Source organism: Strix aluco, chromosome 14 (assembly GCF_031877795.1).
Source record: "Strix aluco isolate bStrAlu1 chromosome 14, bStrAlu1.hap1, whole genome shotgun sequence".
In the NCBI taxonomy this organism is placed as follows: domain Eukaryota; kingdom Metazoa; phylum Chordata; class Aves; order Strigiformes; family Strigidae; genus Strix; species Strix aluco.
The window spans coordinates 1,369,337-1,391,261 of record NC_133944.1 but is presented as its reverse complement, the minus strand read 5'-3'; the positions used below and the strand labels follow the sequence as shown (position 1 = coordinate 1,391,261).

The 21,925-nt window shown below is 49.0% G+C and overlaps 1 protein-coding gene across 2 annotated transcripts; it reads left to right on the top strand.

Annotated features, from left to right (window-relative positions):
• Positions 1-368: 368 nt before the first annotated feature.
• CYB5B (cytochrome b5 type B) lies at positions 369-13,313 on the top strand. 2 transcript variants are annotated; one of them, XM_074839776.1, is made up of 5 exons: positions 369-558; positions 8,965-9,093; positions 9,654-9,680; positions 11,333-11,364; positions 12,314-13,313. In XM_074839776.1, the coding sequence occupies exons 1-5, from the start codon at positions 403-405 to the stop codon at positions 12,402-12,404; spliced, it is 435 nt and encodes a 144-aa protein (XP_074695877.1). In that variant the 5' UTR covers positions 369-402; the 3' UTR covers positions 12,405-13,313. The 2 variants fall into 2 exon arrangements, with proteins under 2 accessions (XP_074695877.1, XP_074695878.1); XM_074839777.1 differs by lacking the exons at positions 11,333-11,364; positions 12,314-13,313 and adding an exon at positions 10,938-11,324.
• Positions 13,314-21,925: the final 8,612 nt, after the last annotated feature.

The window sequence follows — 21,925 nt, the reverse complement described above, 5'->3', positions numbered from 1 at the left end:
GGCAGAGCAGCCGACACCCTGGCTGCCCACCAGCCGCGCCCGGGGGGGGCCGGGGCGGGGGCCGGGGCCGAGGCCGAGGCCGGGGCCGGGGCACGCCGCCTGAGGCGAGGCGAGGCGAGGCGAGGCGAGGCGAGGCCCAGCGCCTTCCCGCCCTGCCGCTCTGGCCGCTCCCTATTGGGCCGCTCCCTATTGGCCCGCGCCCGGCGCCGCGCCCTCCCATTGGCTGGAGCCGGCGCCAGCAGTGGCCCCGCCGCCGGGCCCGCTCGTTCCCCATTGGCCGGCGGGCTCAGCCGGGAGCCGCCGCGGGACGTTAGCGAAAGGGGGTGGGCGGGGGCATCCGCCATCGCTACGGCGGCTGCCGTGGGCCACGCCCGTCATTCCGCGAAGCTGCCGGCGACCAGCATGGAAGCCGGGGAGCGCACGGAGGCTGGGGGCTGCGCGGCGGCGGAGGCCGGGCCCGTCTTCACGCTGGAGGAGGTGGGGAAGCGGAACTCCAACCGCGAGGCCTGGCTGGTTATCCACGGGCGCGTCTACGATGTTACCCGCTTCCTGGACGAGGTGAGGCCGGGCGGGGCGGGGTCCCGGCCCGTCCCCTCAGGGGGCGGCGGGGGGAAGGATAGGGCCTGGAGAGGGCTGAGGGGAGCGGGGAGGGCTTGGGAAGGGTGTTTGGGGCTGAGAGGGAAGGGGAGGGCCCGGGGATGAGGGAGGAGGACTGAGGGGCGGGGGGGTGCCATGGGGGGCAGAAATCCCGAGGCGGGGGTGGGGCTGCAAGGGGAAGGGGGGGCGAGTAGGCCCTGGCGGGGTGGGGGGGGCTCCTGTGTCCCTGAGGCAGCTCTCTGGCCCCAGTCTTTGGGGCCTCAGCGGCCCAGCACTGCCCGAAGGAGGGGCCCACAAGCCTCGAGGAGTGGCCCCGGGAGACCCGGTGGTCTGTTGGCCGCCTGCGCGGTTTATTTGCTCAGGGCAGCTCCTGCCCCTGCTCAAAGATGCCTGTGAGAAATGGGAGAGTGATGGCAGGTCATGTTGGCAAAGGCCAGCAGAGCGTGAGGTTGTGCTTCTACTCGTTTGAGTCAACTTCTGTTTCCTTAGGAAGTCTGTTCAGGCATGCCTTACGTGGGAGCCCACCTTAAGCCATGTTACTTCACTTCTGGTCTTGAAGGATAAACAGTGTCGGGCTAGGTCAGTAGTTTAAATTTGACACCTCCAGGGACATCTCAGAACTCAAAGGTGATTCTGTAGGTGAGCATCTGCTGCACTATTGCCTTCCCAGAGGTGACCACGCACAAGCGATTTGGAAGCGATGCAGTCTCTGCTGCCTCATCTCCAGTTCTCTTGGATGTGGGGACAAAAATTGCTTCTAGACTCGATGCTTTTGACTTCTGTTTTTGAGAAGGTTGAGAGCGGTATCATTTGTATTTGGAACTGAAAACTGAAATGGTAACAAAATTTCAAAGGGCTTCTATCCCAGCTTAAAATAACACCAAACCCGTTGTAGCATCTACAGGGTAATGTGTGAAAGTTAGTCTGAATCAGCTTTAAAATAAGAGCACTTCATTGAAAACGTGCATGTTGCTGCTTGTTGGTTTTGCTTGTCTAAATTAAACTCTGATTTTCCTCCAGGCATATATGATTAAAGCATGTCTCCTGTGTAGTCATAACATAGAATGACAAAGCTGCCTTGGTGAGGTGTAGAGGCTTATCAGGAGGAGAGAATGATAACCTGGCAGCTTTTTTATAGTGGCCTGACAGCTGGCTTTCTGTGTACTTTTTGGTATTTATTTATAAAGTTGGACACAATCTATTTTGTTCATTGGATCCAGCATTGTAATGCTTCATTCGGAATCCGACTTCCGCTTTGAGTCTTCCCCCCAACATTTATTGTAAGAGAGCCTCTGAGATATTTCAGTGGACAAATTAGGGAGTGTCTTTTTCTACGGTGGCTTGAGCTGGCCCTTGCCATAGCCAGTTCCGCACTGCTTATAACTTTTATAATGAAAAATCTTGCTTTCACGGGACCATAAATGCCTCCTGGCTGCTCGCTCCTTTGCTCAGCAGTGTCTACTGTTGGTTCTCCAGCACTGTTTACAGATGCCTCTGTGTCAGGTGCAGGATCTGAAAAGCTGCCTGCTGAGCTGCTGCTGTTCTTGGGTCTTTGATACTCGAGAGAGACTTGAGGCACCCAATATGCTGGAAAGAAAAGCATGTGGGACAGTGGGAGGGTGTCTGGGGGAAGTGTGGCAGTTTGGTGCTGCAGAGCAGCCATGGCATGAAGAATTACCAGCTGATGCTCAGCTGTTTTTTACAGGAGAGCCCGCAGGTCTGGCTGAGGTGAGGGACCGGTTGCGCATTTAGTCCCATGCATCTACAACAAGATGCAAACTGTACTGTGGAGAGCTTATCGTTGGGGTGGGAAGGAGAAGATGATTGTATTGAGTGTGACTAACTCAGGAAGCCTTGAAATGGTGGAGCTGTGAGCAGAATTAAGGTACTCAGATTCCCGCTCCAGGGTCAGTTCACAAGACCAGGAGTTTTCCAGCTGGTACATGAGGATTTTGGGAGCAGCTGACTGCCTCCTCCTGCATGCACACCCCCTCCAGCGTTTGGGTTCCCCGGCACTAGGCCAACCCTGTCATCTGGCATCTGTCAAATTCCTGAGAGAGGGCAGTGGAGTACAAAGCAGTGGGCTCAGCTACCTCTGCTGATCAAATGAAACGGGCGGGGTGGAGGCTGTGTTTTGAAGAATGCTTGTTAACTCCCCTAGTTTCTGAAATCTGTCATGTTTGCCTGCATCTAAAAGTCTAGTATGAGAACCAGGGGACACCAAAGAAGCTGGCTAGAGCCAGGTTCAGCACAAACAAATGTGGTTTCTTCACGCAACAGGGAGCAGACCCATGGAACTCCTTGCCAAAGGTTGTTGTGGGTGCAAGAAGGTTAAGTAGATTCAGGGGAAGACCAGGCAAAAATGTGGAAAGCAATTCACTGCTGGTTTCTAAATAACAAAACGCTGTGGGTTTAGGAAGAGCCAAAACCAGCTGGAGGTTGGGACGGTACTTGTGGAAACTGCTGTCTTGTCCTTCCACTTGCCTCCATGTTCCAGTTATGGCTGCTGCTTATTGCTTTTCAGACTCAAAGAGTTAGAAAAATGTTTTCAGGATATTTACACCAGTGTGAATGATGCTGTGTTTCAGAGCACGGACCCTGCGTGGTGGTCAGAGTCTTCCTCTTGGCATTCCCTGTGTAAGATGGTGTCTGGGACGTGCTCCTCGGGACACCTTCAGTGTTATAAATGAGCCCAGAAAAATGCTTCACTCCCCACCTCCAGCAAGCCAGGCTTAGCGATGCCCTGAATGTTACCTTGGGATGATATTTCACATTGCCCTTTCCAACCCCTTTATCCCATTAGTGTTTTTCTGATGTGAAAAAGATCTACTTGGACTAGGGAAAGGGAGAAGAATAAGGCTACTGTTTTAACGGTGCCAGCATGGCTGACACAACACTCTGCTACGTACCCTCCTCGCTGACATTGTGAAACTTGTAGATCAAGGCCTAATTTATTAGCAAAAATACACTTTATATCTGTTACCCCACTGTGATCAGTTGAGTGATAGGGGAACAATGTGTAGCTGATTGGAACCAGGAGTGTTTGTCCTGTTTAGAAGTTACAGTTGTCTGATAAACTGTTCTGCTTTGGAGCTCTGAGTTGCTGTAACTGCAGGTATCAGGGTTTTAGTGGGTAATATTTCCCCTTGATCCTGTGTAGTCACTGAAGCAGTGTCTAATTGTTGCCTTTTCTGGCCTTTGGTCACAGATTATTTGAACAGGATTGCTGAATTCCACTGGAGCGTTACCTTGGAGCGATTGTGTAATCTCGAAGAAGCCTCACTGCTAAAAGATCGTTGAATTCTGCTTTGTGATTCCTGCAGACTTGGTACAGCAGGGGAGCCGTTAGCTAGCCAGCTCAAAATCTGTATGTTGTTTGAAGCATAGATTCGTTTAAACTTCCAATTTACCTTGCTATTTACTGTGTAATAGGAGTAATAGTTAAGACATTTATCACATAGCACAATCCTGTTGAATTATAAGAACGTGAACAAAATACAGGAGATGTGCAGACAGCAACTGAAATTTAATGTTTCTGAGAGACTGCAGTCTCTTGTGCTTCAGAAAGCCTGTAAGTGCCTGAAATGAAGTGTGGTTATTTGAAATCTGAGATAGCCTTATGGCAATAGTATAATTTTCTCCCAGATCTAGGTAACTGGGCCAGTGTTATTACTCCTGATTGCAGTAGTCTAGAAAAGGAATTGTAGACTATGGCTAGAGCCAAAGGGACTGGCTGCTCAGGTAGGTGTGAACGATGAGGGAGGGAGGGGAGGAAGGCAGAGGTACCTCCCTGACAGGCTCTCAGGGGTCTGGTACTGCTCACGCTTACGCCCTCACCACACTGGTATTAAAATCTGTGGCTTTTAACTTGTGCACAATCTGTAATAGACTTATTTTCACAAGCATTCTTACGATAGAGGGACGTGGTTTATCTCCATTTTTACATGAGATTGTTTCTCCAGTATACCCTTTTGTCTGTTACCTGCGCCCAGAAGCCACAGCAGCCACCACCACTTTGTGTCTTGGCATGTGCTGCCGCTTCTGATACCTGTGATAAGTGGGATGAAATCCATTTGAACTGGTTTCCAAATGGAATGAGCCTGGGTTGTGACAACTCTAACCCAAACTGGTCAGTTGGTTTCAGGTATAATGTTCTTCAAACTATGTTTCAAAAGAAGGAAATATTCTACTACTGACAGCTTGTCTTTAAAAATACGTGGTTGTAACAGAAGTTAGGCTCTTTCCAGGCAGGTATATAGCCAAGGTAGGGTCTGTGCTTGGAAGAGCTGGTCGTTAAGAACGCTATTATTGAAGTGAAAGTAAAGAGGAGGGAAGTATTGGGTGGTTGCTTACACCAGAGGCAGCAAGTTTTTAGATTCTTGCCTCCTTACTGCACCAGCAGTACGAAACCAATATTGAATACCCTTCTTTGTCTTTCTGCATTTAATTCCTGTGTACTCTGGGGTATTTGAAACCCGTGAGGGAGAAGGAGGAATGTCAGAGATCTGGTTTTGCTTATGCTGACTTGCTCCAGCTTTGCAGAGATGTTTTCGGGGAAACCTGTTCTGTGTCTTAAAACAAGCCTTGAAGGATGTGTGGTTGATGAACACCGTTTGTCTAGGTGGCTGCTTGTCCTTGTTTTCTGGCTTGTATGGTACTGGCACATTGTTACTGCATGGTAATACTCCTCTCTTTCCTGGCATATCTCTCTAACACTGGGGGCTAGGAGCGAAAGCTTTTGCATCCTTCCTCGACCTGATGATCTTGTGTCTTACCTGATCCAGCAGTCTAATTAGTCGTAGAGCTTAGCGTTGCTTCTGAGCTCGTTTGTATTTGCAGTGGGTCTGTAACAGCAGTTGCCAGCCAGACGTATGCAGGCAGACACTTGGAGCCTGTGAAAAGGCGACTCAAGGCTCTCGCCTTCTGCAGCGAGTTTCTGCCTCTCAGAAGCCTTTGCTGCGTGCCTCCAGTTCTGACTTGCTGCTGCTGTTTGCTCGCTCCGTATCCCTACATGCATAGAGCATCTTCTGAGGTTCATGAATAAATACAACCTATAACCTTGCTGGCTGACGCAGAAGATGGACTACATAAGCTGCTAATTAGGCAGTGAGTCATCCAGGGCAAACTTTCTTCATTCATCAGCTTAGAGCATCAGTGATGTTTAAAGTGAATATGGGGTTGTACAACTCCCTGCTTCTGTTCTTCTCTGGACCTCATTTGGAATTTGGAGAACTTGATTCAAAGATCCCACTGAAATTACGCTTTTGAGAGCACCTGCTGTAGCTGTGAGTACTGCAGAGCATGAGGAGGTCTTGGGGTGGTTTTTTTTAGGGTTTTTTTTCCCTTTAAATCTCCTGACTGTGGCCAGAGCAGGCTGGCCCCGCCCTGCACTGCCTCACCAGGGGCTCTGGAGGTGCCTTGGACTGGTGATGGCTGTTGTGCTTTCACTTCCAAGTGACAGGGGCTCCCTGTAAAACTGTTTTCTCTGCTCAGTGGCGTTGGTCACAGCCTTCCAGAACTGGTGCTTCAAGACTGTTAACGTTGCTGTCAGTGTGTACTTTATTTATTGTGTATGCTGAAGGCTCCAGTGACAGGGAAGGTCCAGTTCTACTACTGTTGTTGAGGAAAACTTCTGAGGACTGGCCCTTGGGCCCACTTCTCTTGTTTGCTTTTGGCCATTTCTTTTCAGAAACAGACATTTTTCAGCCATTGTTTCCTCTGGAATTTTTTTTTTTTTTTTTCACAGTTTGCAACCCTTTCAGTTTTCATGTTTTCCTGCAGGAGCTGTAGCTTTGAGAAGTTTTGTGGCAGAGTAAATGACTTCCTGTATAAATAGTCTGGTTTTACGTTTGCCCGGGTATGACAAGGTAAGAATTGTCTGGCTGCAGTTGTGGTTGTCTAGACTAGGGAGTCCTTTCAGAAATATGATATGCCAAAATGTTTTGAAGTTTTTTCTTTTAGCTTGACGATTATAGTGAAGGACAGATGCATGAATAAGTAATTCTTTTTCTTACTTGTGGATTTAGCAAGTGCATGGCAAGGCTTCAGACCCAAAGATGTAAAGAGGAGTAAAGTTTACCATTCTTCTTATCTCTGGTACTTTACCAGTCTTCTTGCCTCTTGTATATGCAGAGACTGGATGCCACTGAAAGCCAGTATCCACTGCATGTTGCCTGTTACTGCAGGTTTTTGTCTGCCCTTTTAGGGTGGATGATCAGGAAAACAAGGTTGTCTTCTTAAAATTCAATTCTGATATTTTTGCATCTGAAATGAGATTTCTGGTGACACATCCCTAAGGAGTTCTTCTAGAAGGCTTAAAGAAAATGGCCAGCTTCTCATCCTCTGGTTTCTGTGGATCTTTGCAGGCATGGTTATAAAATAGCTGAAAATGGGGCAGTTGTTCTGAGTAATGTGCATAGACAGTGTGCGGTGTCCTACCACTGCAGCCAAGCCTGAGAGTGTGATCTGAGAGGCGCAGGAATGATCTAAAGGGTGGTCTCGCTGCAGCCTGTGCTCCCGTTAACTCCCTTGCATGAAGAGATGTGCATCCAGCTCTGTAGTGCACTCATTCACAGCTATCCCAGCTGATAACCGCTTCCTTCTCTTTTTTTGTAGGGTGGCTTTTCTGCCACGGTAGTCCCTGATCCGACTCCCTCTGAGAACAAGTGAGCTGGAGGGTTGGTGTGGGAGAAACGGCAGCGAGACCTGTAGCCAGGCATGGGGGGAATGAGCAGAGTGGAGCCTCACTTGGTTTTACAGCCAGAGCAATCTAATAACTGCCTGCTAACCACACTGTGTCCTAGGACTGCAGACTTTGCCCTTCATGGCTGCTGAGAAAGCTCCACGTTGATTTTGCTACATACCTGGACAATAAAGGGATTTATTCAGAATAAAGAGCTCTGATATGAGGATTGCAGAATTGGCTGCAGCAACTCACTGGGGTAAACAACTGGACTGGTTTTGTGTCCATACTGAGTATGTTTGGTATGAGGTGTGATAGCCAAGTGGGAATATTTTGACTTCTGGCAGCAAAAACAGACAAGCTGAAGGAAGGGGGGCAATGACAACTGTTCTGTCTGTGGGAAGGAAAGGGATATTACAGAGAAAAACAGGTGTGTTAGTCCTTTGATCTGAAATTTAGTCTAACATCTCTTCTCCAGTTCCAGGCTTGTAGCCATTAGAGGCATTTCAGGCAGCAGTGAATAAGTCTCATCTTCTTAACCGGCGCTGTTAGCACTTGTTGCCTGATGCTCTAGAAAACTGAGTTAGTCCCTGTGTGCACACAGACGCCTGACCACTTTATTGGTCTGAGTGGATTAGCTGATAGTTTAAACTGAACTATTTGTTCACGTTCACACTGTAAAGAGATTGTACTTTGCTGGCTTTGTGGTTAGTGCTTTCCATTGCCAACCTGTTCCTGGAATTACGGTACTGACAGTGCTAGAGGAGAGCCCAACCCATCAAGGAAAAGACAATTGCACCGGGGTTTTTTGTCAGTTCATACTGCTTGGTCTGACTGTTGTCTGTGACCGTCTGCCGCCAACAGAAATGTCAGTGTTGTTGTGGAGTGTCCTGTGGATTTGGTACTTCTGTGGTTGTAACTTCTGAATCTCTGGAATCAGTATATGATGTCAAATAGTATAGTTTTTTGTGACACTTTTTTTTTTTTTCCTCTCCCTTGGTCATTGAGTGGTCGTACATGGGAGCAAGTTCAGTATTGTTGTGGTTACACTAGAGTCACAGTTTCTTATGCCACTAGAAAACATGATGTATATCTTCTCCATTCCTCATTGCGCAGCTATGTGCAGAGAGAGGCTGTCAGCCAAATACTATTATTTTTTGTAGTATCTGAAGAAGTAGAATATCCTTTCCTCCGCTGGTGTCTGCAGAGGCAGTGTTGTCTTGTGCTTCACTAACAGTTGTGTTGCCTCAGGAGAGTTCTTGAGAAAATCATACAGGAGAGGCTCCTCTGGAAGCAAGGGAGCCTGATTTATGGAGTGAAGCCCATGAAATGCTACATGAGGATATCCTTTCTTTTTATTATTTTCTTGCCCAAGTTACAGAATCACAGAAGGGATAGCTTGGCTTGGCTGTGGGGGCGCAAAGCTGTGCTTCCCTCTGTGTGTTGGGGATTCGCCTCTTTGGAAGGATTTTTGTTGTGCGAGGTGTGTCCAGGCTGTGCAGGACACGCCGTTCTGTCTGAATTCCTGAAGGAGAGGTTGGACAATTGAATCTTTGGAAGATTGTATTGATGATGTTGGTTTGAGGCATCTGTGATGAATGGAAGAGGTTGGAAGGAAGGCTGCTGACACTTGTGGTGCTCTTTTTGCATCTAGCCCTTTGCTCACCTGAAGACTTCTCTTCCAGCATCCAGGTGGAGAAGAGGTTTTGCTCGAACAAGCTGGCAGAGATGCCACAGAATGCTTCGAGGATGTTGGGCATTCCATGGATGCCAGGGAAATGCTCAAGCAGTACTACATTGGAGAGATCCACCCGGTAAGGACCAGCTGGCTGAGAGAGCCTCTCTCAAACACAAACTGTGTAAAAGTGTGACTATCCATTGTGTAACCCACTAAACATGTACACCAAGATGTGTCTTGTGAAATTAGTAAGTAGTTAAGGGGTTTAGGCAGGCTCTGTATTGTCCAGGATTTCTCTTGAGGAAAGAGGATCTCTGTCGAGGAAACAAAACTAAATTAGTTTCTGTTTCCACCATTCAGAACGGATTTCTCACCACAGTTAAATCAGGGGCACTTAAAGAAGCTAATCTAATCGGTTCCCTCCTCAGCTGGTGGTACCATAACTTCCCCTTGCCTTGTAATTTAGGGTTCAGGAGGGTGAGAGATCACAGGGGCACGGCACAACCACCAGCTTCCTGCCTGCTACAAAGCCGGTGCCTTTGGGTGCTGAAGGAACGATTCCTTTGAAAACCCAGTCCAGGCAATTACCCTGTGATGAGGACTGTGTACAGAACAATTCCCTCATAAAGACTGCAGGTTTCTCTTGAAGTCAGTGCTTATCTTTTTTTTTCTTCTTCTTTTTTTTCCCCTTGACAGCATGATCGTAAAAAAGAAGGCTCTAAGGTAAGCTGTTAGTGTTTTATTTTTCCATTTTAATTTAATGCTGTGGAAATGATGGTACGCTCACAAAATGAACAAAGAAGTTGTCACATGCCTTTTTTTTTTCCCCTGTGGAGCTCGTGGCTTTATGTTTACACAAACAACAGCAATGAATATATCTTCCAAGCAAATTATGCCTTTGGTTTTGTCCTGAAGCTCAGCAGTCACCTCCGTGAAACTGGAAGTGGGTTTTTGTGCCCTCTGTCCCCTGACATCAGCGATGTTATTTCCACACCTTGAGCCACAGACCATTTTTTTGCATTACTTGATATGTCCTGACCACTGAACTGTTCGTGTTGTTACATTCAAGCCAGGAGACAGGCACAGCCACCGTGGGCTTGGCTGGAAAACAAGAATTCTCTGTTAACTGCCCTAGTAATCACTGGTGTTGCTTAAAACTCAGGTACTCCTGGATTAGAACAGGGCGCAGTGTTGCAAAAATGCCTTTGAAATGGATGGGGAGAGGGAAATGGTAATAAATAGAATCCCATCGGAGCGGTAAACATGCGCCTTGCAGCTGGCCCCTCTTCTCGCTTGGCTTGAAGGCTTGGACCAGGCACAGCCCTGCCTTCAACAACGCTTCCATTAGCTGTTGTTCAAGGCAGGGCCGCTCGCAGAGCAGCGGGAGTCAAGAACTGTCAACAGAGAGCAGCGACTGAAGCCCTCGGGAGTGTTTGCTGTAGTCAGCCACAGAGAGAATAACTCAGGCTGGGTAAAGCCCACACTTAGTGCTAACACGGGGCTGCATAATGATGCATATGTTCACCTTAAAATGTATTGTTTGGTTCAACTCCATTTCATAAACAGAATGGCGTGCCTAAAATGAAATTAGTAGTAATCTGAGTAGCTCCCTTGGATAGGAGTTAAATATTTTTTTCAAATATTTTTCTCCTCTGAAGAGAAAGTCCAGTGAGTTATGTACAGCTAAGGTCTTGCTCCAATGTACAACATCTGTTTTAAAAGCGGGGCCAAGTATAATTGAAAAACAGCAGCAAGAGATAGAAGTCAGCAATGTAAAAATAAAAAAGGGGAAACCACACACGCAGAAAAAAAATTGTATACTCTTGTGATGCAGCTCAGAGGTAGCTCCCCACAGGTGTCAGTGTTTAGCATCCACTGAGTGTGTTATGGCAGAAAAATAAGCACTAGGGCTCTCAATAAATAGAGACAATTCTGTTTAGGATGGGCAGGAAAGGTGATTTTTTTTTTTTTGGCTGGTAGATATTAATTAAACTGGAGAGCAGCAACAGCCGTGGAGGAGGAAGCTGCAGAGCTGATGAAAGCCTAAACAAGAATTTTGGCTGACTGAAGAAAATATTTAAATTCTCAGAGTTTTATGAGTTTATTTAAATTCTCAGAGGGTTTTTTTTTTGAGGGGCGCAAGTTCCAGCGTGGAGCTGCAGAGCAGGTGGGAGGGAGTGGGTTGATGGGCGTGGAGGGGAGGACGAGGGCCGACGTCCCCAGAAACACCCGCGCTTGTGACAGAGGGTGTTTGGCAGAGGAGGGGAGGGTTACTTTTCCTCTGTATTTGTAATCACATGTTCAGTTTTGTAGTCTTATTAGCACATGTTTAATGTTTCTTTTTCCCCCTGCTAACTCCCTCTTTCCTCCTTCAGAAACCAAGTATGACATCCTCAGGCCAAGCAAGGTATAGTATCCTCTTAAAGTAAGAGTAAGAAACTGAGGGGTTAGGACTCTCCCTTTGTAGAACTGCGCCTTAGCTCTAACGGGCAGGAAAAAAAGCACCGGCCTTCCAGCAAGCGGATGGTCCAAAACGAGTCGACAAACGGCAGCGCCCCGAGTTGGCTGCTGGGGCATGCACCCCCTCGCTGGCCATGCGGCCCCAGGCCCTGCCCCATGCCGGCAGCGCAGACGTCCTGGTGTCCTGGTGTTCGGCAGCGTCACTTCTCTGGCCCGTGTGTTCACGTCGCACGAGCGTGGCCACGGTCCATTATTTGTGTGGTCACTGCAGGTCACGGGGTGATGCAGCACAGCAAGGTGCAGATTTTGGAGGATCTTTACCATAACCAGCCCCGTTTAGTTAAAAATCCTTACAACCAGAGCAGGGCCCTAGTCTTTCGTAGCTGGTGCAGAACTTTTTTGCTATGGAGGCTGCTGAAGGTGAGCCTGTGGCCTCTGGTTTATGAGTGAGGAAGATTTATTGTGGGATAGCTGTAGCAATTTCCATCCTTGAGTCAACTCAGCTGTTTGTGTAGCACAAATTACAGTCTGACTTATTTAAGGAAAAAAAAAAACAAAACAACCCAACAACCAACAACAGAAAACCCAAATTGGTTTCTGTATGTGCCAGGCTGGAAACTTCAGCAATTCAGCTGCTATTTTATAAGCCACCGAGCCGCCCTTGCAGGCGTCAGGGCCTCGCGCAGGGGCCGGGCAGAGCACCGAGCCCAGGGACTGCTGGCGTGAGCCGCAGCCCGTACGGCTGCTCTGAGCTGACGGGAGGCAGGTCCCAGGAGTTCCGAGATAAAAACAGACGTGTCATAATTTGTGAGCATCTTGAATCAATTATTAACTTGATACTTTCTTCTGGTTTATGTTGTGTGTATTTTTTTTGTTTGTTTGTTTTCTCCGTCTAGTTTCTGGTCAACATGGCTAATCCCCATCTTCGGAGCGCTGGTCATAGGTTTAATGTATCGCTATTACATGTTGGATGGGAGAACCTCGTGAACTGACCGTGCTGGGACCTCAGCCTGAAAAAGAGGGTGTGAGAGAGAGCGCACGCCTGCACCACACGGAGTTCTGCTTCCGTTCACCTTTTAAGCCTTGTTTTTAGCTTTGAGTCTGTCAAGTGATGTTGATATCCATGGGACCAAGCTAATACCAAGCTCTCTATCCTCCTAACCCTGGGACCCACGGACCTGTCATGCTTTCCTCTGGCGGTGGCAGGGCACGTGCCGCTTCCCGGTATTCTCTTCCGTTTGTGTGTGCTCTCCCTCGCGTGTGCGTGCTCGTGTGCGCTCTCTCTCGCGCTCTCTCGCTCTCTGAAGTAAACCACAGACAACCTTTTTTTCTTTCAATGCCTTTTCGTTAAGCCAGACAACATGAAACAGCTGCTTAGTGAGCCTGTGGATTTGCCTCAGTCCTTCACACTGCATTGTCAGGAATAAACGGCAAGTTGTCTCCAGTCCTTTCCAGAAAAGACGTCCAGAGATTCGGTTCCGCAGCAACTTTCCCAGTGCATGCAGGCAACACTAATTGGAGCAGCAGGAAATTGTTAGCTTTGCTACCTCTTTCTGTACGTGTCTGTTTTTAACGGTTAAACAAATATAAGTATTTTAAAAGTGATTCAGTTCATTTTGTAATATTTGTACTTGTCCCCTTAAAATGTATATTCTGTGAAAACATTTATACCTGGAATCTGGTTTGTTTGGGTGCTTTTGTGCTGCGTGGGGCAATGCCAGAAATGGGAACTGACACGTGGCTTCCTGAAATGCAGATTTTTCTTTCTCTGTGAGGTCTTGATCTGACACATGTATTGGAAACAAAAATCCTATCTATTGTGAATGTGCACCAGATGGGGGAAAAACCAAATAAATGCGGTCTGTCCTCCCTAAATGAAAAGGGAGAAGAAATTCATCTGGGACTTGTGGCTAATGCTGTTTTTGTCGTGGAATAGAGGGGGTGTTTCTCTCTTCTGCTGTTTTTGTGTATCATGTAGTCGGCCTCTACCAGAGCAGAGCCCATGTGAGGTTCCAGCACGCTGGGGTGCGGCTGCGGGAGCTGCCGCCTCAAGGGAACGTGTGTTCCGGTGTCGGCACCACACAGAGCATATTTTTGAATGGCAGTAAAATGGGAAGCGACACACTGGGGTCCTGTTAGTGAAAACCTGTCGGTTGTGGGTTTTTTTCTCTCTTCCATGAAACTGCTCTGTTCCCCGGGAGATCGTGGAGAAGAATTTCTTGGCTGTGGAATTACCCTCTGGCTTTTGAATAGCGCGGAGACCGCTGGGGCGGTTCCTCCCGTGCCGCGTTTCGGCGCGCGCTGGTTTAGCGGCTGCCCCAGCAATCCCTGCAGAGGGGAGACCCTGCAGAGCTCTGTCTTCCCACAGGACTTTTCTCGCTGCCATTGACGGTGTCATCTCTTACGGTGAATACCTGGCCAGGGAAAGCTGGAGTTCCCCAGTGCCGAAGTGGCTCTTGGATATCCTGTTGCAGGCTACCTTTGTCCCCCGTTCTGCCCTGGCTGCTTTGGTGGTCTAGTTTCTGTTTATTCTGTAGAAGTCTGAGCCAAGGAAAATCCAGTGGGAAAGACCTGGGAAATTCTATTTAGCTGTATTTTAAAGGATAAAGGTGACAGGCCACATAGTCATACATTAACATAGGTCTTAAACTCAGCAATGGGTCAGTCTATGTAAGTTTATGGAAAATAGATCTTATCAGTCCAACATGATATTTTTATATTCCAGATTAGCTGATAATACACTGATGTGCTGCCTGGGTTTCTGCAAGGCATCTGAATTGATGCTGCACAGTATAGTGCCCGATTTAACAAAACTGATACAAAAATCCACAAGGAGACATCACAAAGTGAAAGATTGAACTCCCAGTGACCGTGTGAAGAGCAGCCCGTGCTTGTTTAAGCTCAGCAGTGACCCGGGAGGAGGCAGATGGAAAACCAGCGAGCTTGGTGATGGCTGCCTGGTGCTGAGGGTCGCAGGGGGTGAATGCTCTGACTGTGCCTTTGGCTTTTAAAAACACAGAGAAATGCCATGGAAATGATTAAAAGCTTGGAAAACTATGTACGGTGAGAAATGAGCCCAATCTGGCTTATCAAAGGGAGGGGCACAATGTTGTACCATGGAGGTGCTCGCACGTGGAATAGAAACTGTCGAAGGGCTTTTTGATCTAGAGGACAGTGCTCTAAAAAAGGCCCCTAGTTAAAGCAAGAGCAGTTTGAACTGGAAATGGTACTTTTTCACATTTATCACTAAGTCATGCACAGTTTAGTGAGGTTTATGGCGGATTTGCTATCAATGGAAAGTTTTCAAGTTGGAAGGCACGTGTTGGCTGACACGTAATCTTACCGCGCTGGGGCAGTTTGGGGGAGCGTAGGGCCCCCTACAAGAGCTGCCTGGTTGGGTTCCCGCAGCGTCAGGTTGGCACAGGGCTGGGGAGTTGTGCCTGCTGCAATGGTGGAAACACCTCTGTTTTCTCTGTAGGCATCGCTTTCACCTGGATTTTGACATACTTTTTTTTTTTTTTTAAATACCATTTTCCTGGTGCTCTCTCTATTCAGTTGCATTTTGGCTGCTCTAAATAACTTTTTGCCATCATTAGATCTCATCCCTTTGCTATTTACCGTTGGGACAACTGCCTGTCAATTCCCAGTTGTTACAGAGCCTTTTTGTTGTTGCTGCTATTTCTTTTCAACCAATTAACTGCCCAGGGAGACCTTCAGTCTTGTTCCAGGGCATCTCAGACCTGTTAAGAGCCTTGTCCAACGCCTGTGGAACCCCAAGCAGCCTCTGCCAAGCAGCCGTCCCTTTTCTGCACGTGCACCAGCTCCCTCCAAGATCTCGAGGTGCTTGAAGTGCATTTACAGAAGCCACATCGATGTCTTCCCACTTCTTCGTTAATTACAAGCTTAGAACAGCCTTGGTGTGCCCAGCACGGGCATCATTTTTACTGGGCTGCCGCCCTGCAGACCCTTCCTGAGCTCTCAGTGTGCCAGGGCTGCTCCGAAGGACGACATGTGCGCGGTAGAGACAGGCTGGTGTGAGCCCGGCGCTGAGCTCCCTGCCCGGGTCCTCCGGCGAGGCGCTGGGGCCAGCCCGCCTCTTCTTCCTTTCTTCTTTTCTTCTGGATCACTGAATGGTGGGTCCCATGGGTGTGAAGCTGTTCAGTCAACAAAGGAGGCATTAACTAAGCTTGTTTACTTTTATTTGAAGATTAAAAAAGACAATTCCAAATTTTTGTCCTTACGCTGAACTTCTCGCACAGCAAATATTTGTTGCCAGGTTCCCCGCACAATGCAGGCGCTGTCTCAGCTTTTACCCTGCGAGAAAACTCTCTTGGTGAAATTAAAGCTGGGTGTGTGTGCTTTGCTTCCTTCAGGTGCTTTGGAGAAGGCGTTGAGTGAAGAACTGGAAACATGAGCACGGAGGCAGCTTCCACGGTTAAAGTAACTGCATGCCGGCCGCCTCGGGAAGGCCAGCAGAGCCGTGCTGGCCTCTTCTGCCTGGCCACGAACCCAAACCCCGTGACAAAACAGAATGTAACTGTTAATTGAGTTGATAGTTTGCGGAGGATGGGTAGGAGGTTTGAGTGTGTTCCTGGGATTGCTGAAATTAGCTGATAAAGGGGAGGAATAGTGAGGGAACGCGGCGCAGAGCTCTCTGTGCCGCTAAAGTGGGGCCGGGGCAGGGGTGGTTGGGCGACGCTCTGCTCTGAGACGGGAGAGCCCGTGAAATGCCATTTCTTGTACCCAGAGACCGTCTGCCCAGCGAGCCACGCTGGGCCGTGTATTCGCCGTGTTCAATAACGGTGCGCAATGATCAAGGGCACGATTCTGTCTTCCAACAGGCACAAAATGTTTAGTTGCTCTGTCGCGGTGTAAAGGCACTGCTTGACTGCCAGCTGGGGTGGCCGCCTGTTTCATGGGGCTTGAAAATCCAGCGTTTGTTATATTTTACAAACCTGACAAGCTCCCGTCACCCACATCTGAGGCACAGGATCTCTACTGCACCTCAGTGGGAATTATAATCAGACAAAATGATTCGGGGGGGTAGTATTCAGCAGCTGCTCGCTGCTTCCCAGAACAATTCTCCCACTCTGTTGAAGTCTATGTGGGGAAAACTGGTATTGGCAGTGTAAGGTAACTGAAGGGGTAAACTGAATCCCTGAAAATTGCTCTGTATAGATGTAGCGCAGTTTGAGCAAGAAAATTTTGGTCACAACAACTGTTCCACTTAAAACTAATTATTAGTTAAAACTAAGAAAATGGTGAGCTATGGCAGACGCAAGATTTGTCTTCCTGTCAGTAGAGGAAAAATCTTTTCGTTGGCATCAGTTAAAGCTGAGCCTGTGCCAAAGATGATCTGGGGAGCGGCGTAACCAAGCGATACGATTGTTCTTGCAGGGTGTCAGGAAAGCAGCAGCTTGCGGGTAAGCACCGTGCAAGCAACGCAACTCAGATTTTTTCAGGGGTGAGCAGAGTTTTCTGCAGAATTCAGTCCATAGTGATCTAAATGCGGATCATTATTAACTTCGCAGTTATCGAGCATTACACCGTCATTCTCCTTCTGTTCTACAGTTGCTTATTTGTAATGAAGATCTCTGCGACCAGCTGATGTATTTCCATTGCTAAGTGCTGGCTTGCTTTTCCAGTTTTGAGAACGTCTGCTCTCGGATCAGCGGCTGCTGCTACAATATTCCACGCTGTAATTATAACGAGACTTCTAATAGTGGCAGCAGGGGAGCTGCGAGGGCTCCCTGATAAACTCCAGTTACCTCTGAAGAAGTGCGATGAGCAGCGGCGAAGCGAGTGGAAGCGAGTTGTGTCAGATAAGGAGCCGTACGGCGTGGGCCGGTGCCGGCAGTGCCGTCGTTGCCGCCTCTGCGAGTGCTGGCAGCATCACCATGTGCTACGGGAGCCGAGAGTCTTCACCGCAAGAAGAGCGTGTAGGAGGGTTGTTTGCAGTGGAGAGGTGAAACGGAGACCACAAAATACATCTCTTATTTACATGTACACTTAGAAAAGAATATAATGTCCCACTCCCACAGCTGTCAGCAGAATCTGATGCTTAAAATTTGCCTAATTGTGGCGCTCAGGGTAGTTGCAGCAGCCTCAGGGAAGCAGTACCTGGTCAGATCTTCCCAGGAGGGAGCAAGAGATCAGCAGCTGCCAACTTGCAAAAAGGGCTGGGAAAAGTCAGTGGGAACTGGCTGCTTCGGTCCTGGGTTTTAGCTGAAATAATGTAGGGAAAAAAGGCCATTAACTGAGTTGGAAGTGGAGGTTTTGGGGGGCAAGGGGGCGCTTTGGTGCTGGATAATGCACAAAACCCACTGTGCATCCTTCACGCAGGTCCTGGCTATTAAAACTGTCCTGTGGGAAGCAGCTACTGCGGTCACTGGACTGGACATCCTTGGTGTGCTTGTAGGAAAGGAAAAACTGACTTGCAATATGAGGGAAGGTTGTGAATTATTTTCTTGGCAAGCACAATTTCACTGTAAACTTCATTTATCTTTGATCAAGAGGAATTGGATCCAAAATCCACAGAAATAAAGAGACTTCTGATCTACTTTTAAATCTGCTTCCAAGTACTGCGGGGTCAATACCGAGCACGGTCTCGCATCTCCAAGCATCCAGGAGAATTTGCAGTGTCTGAGACAGAGATGATAAAAAATTAGGGGAGTCCAAATACTCTGGCGCCTCTTGTTAGTCTCACGTCTCAGCCGTGGCTCTGTACGGCTGTACATGGCCCTTCGCTGCTGAAGGGAACGTGGAGACCTTTCAGGGAGAAGGAGGAAAGTCACCCCAGTGCCTGTGACAAAGGAGGAGGTGACACAACACTCAGCTTGGTCTGTCTGCACCGTCCCGTCTTGATTTCTAATGAAGCTGGTGGTTGTTCACATTTTAATTGCTCCCAATCAGTAAATCTCCCATTAGTGTTGGATTTCTTTTCTCCTCCAAAGACTTGTTTTACATTACAGATTTACATTTTAACTGGCCCTTTTTCTCTTTTTAAAACCCTTACCAAATATCCAGGAAAGCAGCAAATCACGCGCACCAGCTCCGAGTCCTTAAGCTCGAGCCTTCCCCAGCCGTCAGCCGCGCAGCCGGGGACCCTCAGCCGTGCCGTCCCCCAGCTCCAGCACGGGGACACAGAGGTGCTGATGTCCCGTGGCAGCAGGAACCGCTGCACGGCAATCCGGACGGCTCCCAGCCACCCCGTGCCTCCATCACGAGGATGAAGTTCACGCCGGTGTCACATGCTTGGTGGTGTCTCTTCTCCAGGGACACTGCTAACAGAAATTACTATAAAACAAGTTTCCTGCCAACCTCAGCAGCTCTAATGAGTCAGGAAGCAGTTATCTGGGAATAGGGGAACTGTTGACAGAGCCTAATTATTTTCTGACAGTCTTTCTAACACAGTTAGAAAATAAAACACCTACATAGGCTTCGAAATTGCAAACGGGGTTAGCAATATTACGCATGCACCTGCTAATTTATCCCCACGATCCTGGTTTAGACTCCTTCCCCCTCACACCTGCTGCTATCCAACTGCTTATGCAGGGAGAGGAGCTTCATTATAAAAAGAGAAAATACCTTAATTACACAGAACACATAACTTTTAATGGGAAGTCTCCTGTTTCAGTGTCTGGCAGTTAATTGGTTAGGATTTTTGTGTATTTTAGTTACATTTATTTCGTATATTCTAATTGCAAAATCAAGACGTGTGCAGAACGCGTTGCCACACTTCATGGCCGTGCGAGTGAGAACAGGCTCGCTGCGGCACTGTCTTGGCCACGTCCCCGGCCACGCGATGCTGCTCCTCGGTTCATCCAGATCCCTGACTGGGGCCGGACAAGGGTCCCCCCCGCCCGCCGAGCAGCAGCCACCAGCACACGGTGCAGGGAAAAAACGCGTGAAAAAGAGCAGAGGCAGAGCAGGAGCCTGTCCCAGGCTCTGGGGATCGGCAGTTCCCTGACCCCAGACTCCAACGGCAGAATCCCAAGCGGAGCCCATCTTCTAACTCTCTGCTGCGGTGACTGGAAAAACCCACGATAGCTGCGTACGTACCACTCACTGCTGCAATCCCTCCCGCTCCTGAACAGGGCGCAGATTTCCTTTGCTGTGTTATTTCAACTTCCACTGTTTGTGTAACTTCCACAGCTCGGATCCTGCTCACTGTTTCCACCACAGGCACCGGTTGGAGTTTGCCCTTTTGGGACATTAAAGGTTTTGCCCATCAAGCCAAACTGAAAAGGATCTACAGGGATTGTTTAAAGAATCCCACAGCAAACCTGCCTAGACCAGGCACTGAAACAAAGTGAAAGGCACAAAATGTTCAAAAATCATAGAAGTAAAGAAAAATGCACAAGCAGCTCAATGGTTGTTCATCTACAACCTCCTTTAGCATTTAAACCTCTCCAGCTTCCAGTTCTGTTTGTGAGCGAGACCAAGAGCCCAGCACCAGCCACGGGGCCGGAGGACTCATCCCCACACTGATTTTTGGGGTTTGGTACCAAACAGACACTGGGTGCTCCTCAGCCACCCTCACCAGCAGCCGGTGTGAATCCCTCCTATGCCGTCCTCTAATTCTCCTGGACAGGGAACACAAACCAGATGTCATTTGCTGTCAGCACAGCACAGCGATAGAGTGTGGTGTGAAGTGTGTGACCTGGGGCTGGTGAGAACACCCAGGAGAAAGATTTGATTAAACATTGTAGTTGCTCTTGTAGCTTAAACCTCACTCAGAGCTTGGGCAAGTCAAGGGATGTTGGAGGCCAAGGTCCTGACTGAGGTTCAGTGGTAAAAGCAAACCTCTCTCTTGCCTTGCTTTATCAGGTTTTTCATTCTGTTCATGTGAAAATTTTCTCTGTTTTGGGAAGCGTAAGCAGCTTTCCTTCCCCTGGCTAAGAGGTACCAGACCTACCATCACCAGCTACTGGTGCTGGGCTTCTCCAGGCAGCCTGAAAAGTCCCCTGCAATTCAGTGAAAGGGCATGTCCACAAGAAACAAAACTATAAGTAAAAAAACCCCTGTAGGTCCTCCCCGCTGCTATCCATTGGCAACCTGAGAGACGGCACAATTCACGTCCTGCTTCAGGGCATCCCCTGGCCAGTGCAGTCAGTGTCGCAGGTGCCACAGGGTCCTCTGCCCTGTGCCCCCGCCACTGCCTTCTGCACCCAGCATAGGAATTTTGCTTTTCGTGTATTGCCATCACCCAGAATAACCCTTTGTCTTAAGGTCTGTCAAGGGCACGGGAGTGGCGTCACTCTGTAGGCTGCACGGGTGGTGGCTCTGATTCACGCGGCAGCTTTTACTGCCCTCACGTAAATCTGCATCCCAGGTTGGTGTGTCGATGCTGGGTACGTGCAATATCCCCAACACCCTCCTGCGCTCTGGCTTGTGAAGTTGTCCCGTTCACCCGTCTGTGCTTCACCTTTTTACTTCTCTGCCCCTTTCAACGTATCTTGTAACTCAAGCTGATTTCAAAACGCTAAGATAAGAAGTGCAGTCCCACCTTCCCCAGCAGCACCTCTGCTGCGTGCTCCACCCAGCTTTTTCACATGCTGAGGACCACAGGAGGGGTTTATGGCTCCAAATGGCCTCCAATAAACCTTGTACTTGTGTTTTGCTGACCCGGCTCAGTGCGGTTATTTCCCCAAGTCCCACTGCCAGGCACTGCTCCATGCTGCACCCTGGACTAATTGTATTTAGTTATTAAAAAATCTAATTGTACGGGACTGCCTTCTCCCAAAGAGCAGATTATCCTTTCTTCAAATTTGGCCTTTGCTCATCGCCTCTCCCTCTCCAGCAATAGCACGTGGCTCTCGGAGAGCCCAGGAGTGCCGGGGGCCTGTCTCCGAGGATGTCACCCCCGGGCTCTCTCCCTCCCAGCCGCTATCGTGACCTTGCTTTAGAAGTTTACCCCAGGCTGGGTCAGCTGTAGGTGGGGATTGAACAGCCAGGCTGCTCCTGCCTCAGGACACCTTTTTTCTCCGCTTTTAGCTTCATTCTGTGTTGTCATCTGTGCTCTACCCTTCTTGGGACTCTGCAAAGCTCTTCCCAGCCACCAGCCCTCCATAAACCGACACAGCCACATGGGACCTGTGAGCTTCCATGGGAAAGTTGCAAGAGGTGGCCGTGGCTTCCTGTTTGCTCTTATGACTTCAGACAATTCCAGAGACATTTGCCCGCTTTCGGGTGTGTGGTGAGTCCTGGGGACGCACCGTCCCTCGGGAGCTCTGCCTGCCAGTGGCATTCCCAGTGCTCCATGTCCTGCTCGGGCGTGCCTGCCTCGGGAAGCCCCATTTAACGCCCCGGTGGCTGCAGGAGCACTGGGCAGCAGACGCTGGCTCCAGACACGCAGGCAGCGGGCCGCAGTTGGGCAGAGGCACTTCCCTTGGGTCTCGACTGTGAGCAGAATGTGGTCGTGCCACCTGCGACTGTGCCAGCAATGAAAATGGTCGTCGGCCGCAGGGTGACCTGTCCCTGCTGCAGCGTGAGCCCTTCGTGGTCGC

Coding starts and splice junctions, on each gene's coding strand:
- CYB5B (XM_074839776.1), top strand. CDS start 403: ATGGAAGCCGGGGAGCGCACGGAGGCTGGGGGCTGCGCGGCGGCGGAG. Junction 9,094..9,653: donor ACATTGGAGAGATCCACCCG/GTAAGGACCAGC, acceptor TCCCCTTGACAG/CATGATCGTAAAAAAGAAGG. Junction 9,681..11,332: donor GTAAAAAAGAAGGCTCTAAG/GTAAGCTGTTAG, acceptor TTCCTCCTTCAG/AAACCAAGTATGACATCCTC.